Here is a 5,843-nt window from a genome sequence, read left to right as displayed (position 1 = left end):
CATTCCTCCCGCTGGTTTGAAAACGCAGGTTTTTAAGTGTCATCTGGTCACTCAACATTTTTCCCATTGACGACACCAGCTGATTTCACAAAATGTAACACTACATGTGTAGCACTAATTGATGCTGGGAAACACCCTGAAAACTAATTTCAACAGGTTGTTTCCACTTCATGTGATCTCACAAAACCTCGCAAACACCATTTTCAGTAAAGACAATGCTGCTGTAATTTACTGTGTACCCATCATTACCCTCAGGTTAAAAAGAAAACACCATTAAAAATTATGCATAGATTACATATTCAGAGACTATGAATCCTCCAGTCCCCGGAGGAATTGGGAGAAAGTGAGGCTTTCTCCTGAGAACAGAGAAGGTGCAGGCCAAATGGAACAGCGGTGCTCCAAGTTACGAAGGCACCCGATGGGATCAAACTGTTACCATAAGTGGGAGGCTCAAAACCAGACATTGCAGATTTGGGGTACGAGGCCAAAGGACCTGAGCTTGTTTAAAGGGGATAACTGGCAAATGTCCAGTGATTGTCCCCAGTTAAGTGGGTTGTTGTTAGCAATTAGCAGGATAAAGGAGGTAGGGGTAGGGGGATCAGGTCCAATAAATGAGCCCATTCTTCACCATGCAAGAGGCTGTTTTCAAACTGCTGCACAGTACAGAAGAACAGGTGCTCCCAGAGGACAAATTCAGCAAATGATTAGCTCCCTCCAATTCCATCACGTTGTGTTGATAGAATCACATCGGCAGGAGAGGGGTGACAAAGCATTTGTACAAAAACCGACACTGTCTCGTTTCACCAACAATCCCTCACCAGAAAGTACGAGCCTGATTTCATTCGCTTCAATGAAAACCACGACCGCTGGAAATACTCAGCAGGTCAGGGAACGTCTGGGGCAAACACAGTTATCGATGCAGGTCTTTCGCTAGTAATCCCAGTAATGTTCTGTTTTCTTTTCATACTTCCAGCCTTCACAGTGTAATCATTTTGTTTAATTGGTTGATTTGCTTAAACAAGAAATTCCAGAGGAGAACAGAATGCTTTACTTCGAATAGGAAGAGCACTTGATCATTTTAAAACAAAGTATCAGAAATTAAACATCTCGGCAGAGAATGGAACTGCAGTGATGGTGCCAGGGTTGTGGCTATCGACCCTCAGGATTAGACTCTGCACATTCCCCATTCTGTTTATTTCCATGATATTCCGTGCCAGTTTGAGACAGTGAAATCCAGTTCACAGAATCGGCCAGTGCGTCACTTTGCTTTCCCCCCACCAGGTGGTGCCCTTCTCCCAGCCAAGTCATTCCTTTAAATACGCTCAATAGATTCCGCAGAATTGTGTCAGGCTGTTCAGCCCAACAGGTCCGTACTAGCACAGAAGCCTCTTTCCAGCTTCACCACCCCATTCAGCAAAGCCTGTCTCCTCTCTCGCACGTGTGCTCACCTTACCTCCCCTCCACGCAACTTGCTAGGAGCTCCACCTTCTTGTCAGTGTCTGGATAGCGAGACATTTCTCCCTGAATTCCCTCAGGGTCTCAGTAGTGATGTTATGGCTTCTGCCCTTCTTCATCAGAGGAAACATTTTCTCTGCCCCGATCTTTAATCTTTTGAACTAGGTTTGGTCAAGTTAACTCTCAGCTTTCTTTTATCAAGATAAAAGAAAACCACCCAACCCTGGGCATTTTCGTCTGAACCTCTGGCACCTTTTTGGCATTAACCGTGTCAGTCTCTCGCTGCAGAAGTTCCATTCCTCTGGATCTTTGTGATATTGTGATCAGAGCTGCCCGGGGTCCTCCCAATGGGTTTGACCAAGGTTCGCTATGGCTTTGGGATGGATAACCTCTCTACTTATCCATTTTCCTCCTGTGGAAGTAAACCCAACTGCACGGCTTGCTTTTTCTCAGCTTTTAGAGATCTGTGTCATGACTTTTCACCATTTGCATATTCACCATCCCAGGTTAATTTGCTCCCCCTATAATCACTGACATCGGTTTTTCCAAGTAATATGTTGGTTGTTTATTTTGAACAAAATGTAACTTTTCACATTTAGCCGTGTTGAAATTTCACTTCATTGTCCGTCTTCCACTTACTGTGCAGACTGAGAGGCTGCCTCTTCCCAAACTCACCCTGCTTCCTCCTCCTTCTCCATGCCACACATTAGATGGGAACAGCTGCGGCAACTTTTCAGTTGGACTCAAATTAAATTATGACATTAGACACCAGGCCACAAAAGTCCATGGGATTCCCAAACACTTTGGAGGCTGCAACAATGAAGGATAGAGATGGGAGCGTGATGCTTCTGCACCTTGTACAAGTTCAGGCACCAAAGTAGTTCATAGCCAATGCACTGCCTTAATTGCAGACACTGCTGTAACATTGAGAACGCAGCAGCCAACCTAGACACAGCAAGTTCCAACAAACAGCAACATGAAAATGACCAGGTCATCTGCTCTCCTTTCCTGGTGTTTGTGGAGAGGTATTTAGCCCAGGCCACCTCCTGCACTTCTTTCAACAGTGCCGCGGGGTTGTTCATATACCATTTTTGCAAGGTTTTTAAACATCTGAAGCATGGTAACATTCACAGTGCTGCACTTCCTCTGTGCTGCACCAATGAGAGCCAGCTTGAGGATTCTGTGCTCAGTGACTGCAGTGGGGCTAGAATCAAGGGGCTATGGACTCAGACACAAGTGATGGGTGGCCCACTATGTCAACACTGGCACCATGAAGGAAGGGTCAGCTGGGCGTGGTGTGGGGAGGAGGCGGGTGGGGGCGTGGGGGGGGGCTCAGTTTGAAGAATTCATGAGAAGCAGCCATCGGAATATAAATATAATTAGGTTCTCATTTAGTAACAAAATAAGACCTCCCATTTCTTGGATAGCCCTGCCATCACACGTGTTTCCCATTTGAAGTACAATACAAAAAATATTACATCTCCATTGGTTAAAAATAAGCAAAAATCTCAAATCAGAGCAGAATGAGGGATTACTAAAAAGCATGCATATCAACTTCCCCCTTTCCCAACCCCTCAAGAAACAAACAAAAAAAAGAAAAATATTTTTAAATAAGACCATTTGAAGAAACTTGTTGCAAAACAGAAGAACTGTTTGGTATATACACTGCATTCTACATTAGGTAGGAGGTGAGTCTGTGAGATCTTACAGTCCCCTGTTTGAAGTTAATGCATACAGGTAATAAATACATCCCTGTCCCCGACTGCTTCAGACATTCCACTCCAAAGTCTCGGGTCACTGATATCCCAAAGCTGAAGCAGATGCCAGTCGCTGTCCATACAGGGAGTATGGAGAGTAATACGGGCTGGCAGCAGACATGGTGAGAGCTGAGCTGGTGGGCGCTGCCAGGTGATTCTTGCTGTATGGATGGTACCTGCTGAGTGCCAGGGTGTGGGGGCTGCGGAGAGACAAGCCATTGGGGCTCCCTGGAGGAGCCTGGGGAAGGTGTAAGTTGCAGGAGGCCGGGGGTGGGTAAGCAGCCAGCAGCTTGTCAATCCCTGGCAGGGCAGTATGGCTGCGGAGGTGGTTGAGAAGTTCCTCAGAGCTGGAGAAGCGTTTGTCACAGGGCCCTCCGGCAGACACCCAGTTGCATATGTGTGGCAGCGGGTCACTGTGAAGCATGAAGCCATAGGTATACAATGGGTGGGCACCCAAGGGTGGCGTGGCACCAGTGGTCAGGACCGAAGAGTGCAGGGGGTGAGACGGGTAGACCAGAGGATATCCAGACTTCAGAGAGGAGGGGTCATGGAGACAGGAGGAACAAGCACTCCCCCCAAGGTGAGGGGTGTTGTGGTAGGTCAGGCAGTAGGGGTCCCGGCACAATCCTTGCATGAAAGCAGGAGGCGAGGCCCCAGTTAGGGGGCTGGAGTTGGCAGACTTGCCAGGCATTGGGCAGCCCACGGCTCCGGACAAAGGGCTCCCAACCAGGCCGGGCTTGGGCTCCATGGTGCTGACAAACTGCGAGGGGTAGGCGGCGGTGTAGGCTCCGACAATCGACCCGTGGTATCCCATGCTGGTTGGGGGCAGGCCAGGGTAGACCGTGTGCCCTGGTTTGTACGGTGAAACCGGTGCCACATGTCCTGGTGCCAGGCTGGCACTGGCAGGGTCACACTTGGCTGCAGTCGGTGTGTCCCGATGTTGGCTCGATTCACTGGCAGTAACAGCACCGGCACTGACCGACCTGCCGTGGCCTGGGTTCACACCTGGCGAGTGCTCTGGGCAGGCCCGCCGCACCTCAGGCTCTTTCTTCTCCTCCAAATCTCCAGTCTTGCTGTCAGCCAGGCTCGGGGAGCAGACAGCGGGTGAAGAGGAGGATGGGTGACCCACGAAGCTTTGGCAGGACGCAGCTGGCACTCGGAACCCAGTCTTCTCCCCACACTCCTTCCTGGGCTCAGCGCCCGGCTTGGAATAAGGCTTGAAGCTGGACTTGTCGTCTGTGGCAGCCTCACCCAGTTTGAGGGAGGACGAGGGCCTGGTACATTCCTTCTCAGAGGAGCTGAGTGCTGAGCTGAGCTTGGCCGATGGCGGAGGGTCAGGCTTGCCAATCTGAGAACATGTCTGCGCTAACAGAGCCAGTGGACTCTTCTTGGCATCCAGCTACAGAGAGGTATAGACACAATGAGAGAGAGAGAGAGAGAGAGAGAGAGAGAGAGAGGGCTGAATGGAGGAAGATGAAAACACGCCACAGAATCACAATCAGAGGCACAGAGTCACTGAATGAGTACAATGGGGCAATGGCCGAAGAAAGTGCTGCAGAGGGAGGGAGGGACAGGTAGAGTGCGGAGTTGATCACAACAGGCAATGGTTGTGGTGAATGTGTGGGACACATCTCTCTGTCTGTGTCGAGTGAGCTGAGAGGGGTTTGGAGCCGCACAAATGCTGACATGGGCCCGTGGGCCGAATGGCCTGCTCCTGTACTGTTCCCCCGGGAGCTTTTCCAGCTTGTGGGGCTGGCTGGAGTTGTTTTTGGAGCACCGAGGAGTTATCGAGAGAGAGAGAGAGAGAGAGAGAGAAAGGCGGAACATTACACTGGCTGTCGGGAGGGAGAGGCAGGCGGGGCGGGGAAGGAGCCGGAATGAAAGCGTGCTGGAAGTTTCACAGTGACAGGGCGCCTCAGGAGGGAGGGCTCTCCAGTGGTGGGGGCTTTCCACTGGGTTTGGGACACACACACACAGTCACACTCTCACACACACACACTCACACAGTCACACACACACACACAGTCACACACACACACACACACACACAGTCACACTCTCACACACACACACAGTCACACACACACACTCACACAGTCACACACACACACTCACACACACAGTCACACACACAGTCACAGTCACACACACACAGTCACACAGTCACTCACACACAACAGACCAGGGTACCTGCCCCTATGGTCCATCAATGTAACAAGGGGGGCAGGCAGCCCACTGGAGGGACAGAAACGTGGCTGCACTGTCGGAACACACACACACACACACACACACACACACACACACACACACACACACACACACACACACACAGTGAGAGGGGGAGACGCGGTATGTGTGTCGGGGGGGGAGGGGAGCAGTGTCAGGGTACATAATCCAAACTGTCCCTCTCGGTACAGTCCCCCCAGCCCTCAGCCCTGTGGTTACTGTGATGTTCCAGAGATGTATACACACACACACACAGACACACACACACACACACGGACACAGACAGACAGAGATACATACGGGGGGAGAGAGAGAGACACACACACACACACACACACAGACACACACACACACACGGACACAGACAGACAGAGATACATACAGGGGGGAGAGAGGCACACACAC

The 5,843-nt window shown here is 50.6% G+C and overlaps 1 protein-coding gene across 1 annotated transcript in view; it reads right to left on the bottom strand.

The window, feature by feature from the left end:
• Positions 1 to 223: 223 nt before the first annotated feature.
• Positions 224 to 5,843, bottom strand: part of LOC125448112 (zinc finger protein 703-like) — a 6,793-nt gene continuing 1,173 nt past the window's right edge. The window contains exon 2 of the mRNA XM_048523153.2: positions 224 to 4,611. Coding sequence (XP_048379110.1) covers positions 3,250 to 4,611 — 1,362 coding nt within the window. The 3' untranslated portion in view covers positions 224 to 3,249. The remainder of the gene's footprint in view (positions 4,612 to 5,843) is intronic.

Source organism: Stegostoma tigrinum, chromosome 40, assembly GCF_030684315.1.
Source record: "Stegostoma tigrinum isolate sSteTig4 chromosome 40, sSteTig4.hap1, whole genome shotgun sequence".
NCBI lineage: Eukaryota > Metazoa > Chordata > Chondrichthyes > Orectolobiformes > Stegostomatidae > Stegostoma > Stegostoma tigrinum.
Note: the sequence above shows the minus strand (reverse complement) of the source record. Positions and strands in the feature narration are given on the sequence as shown.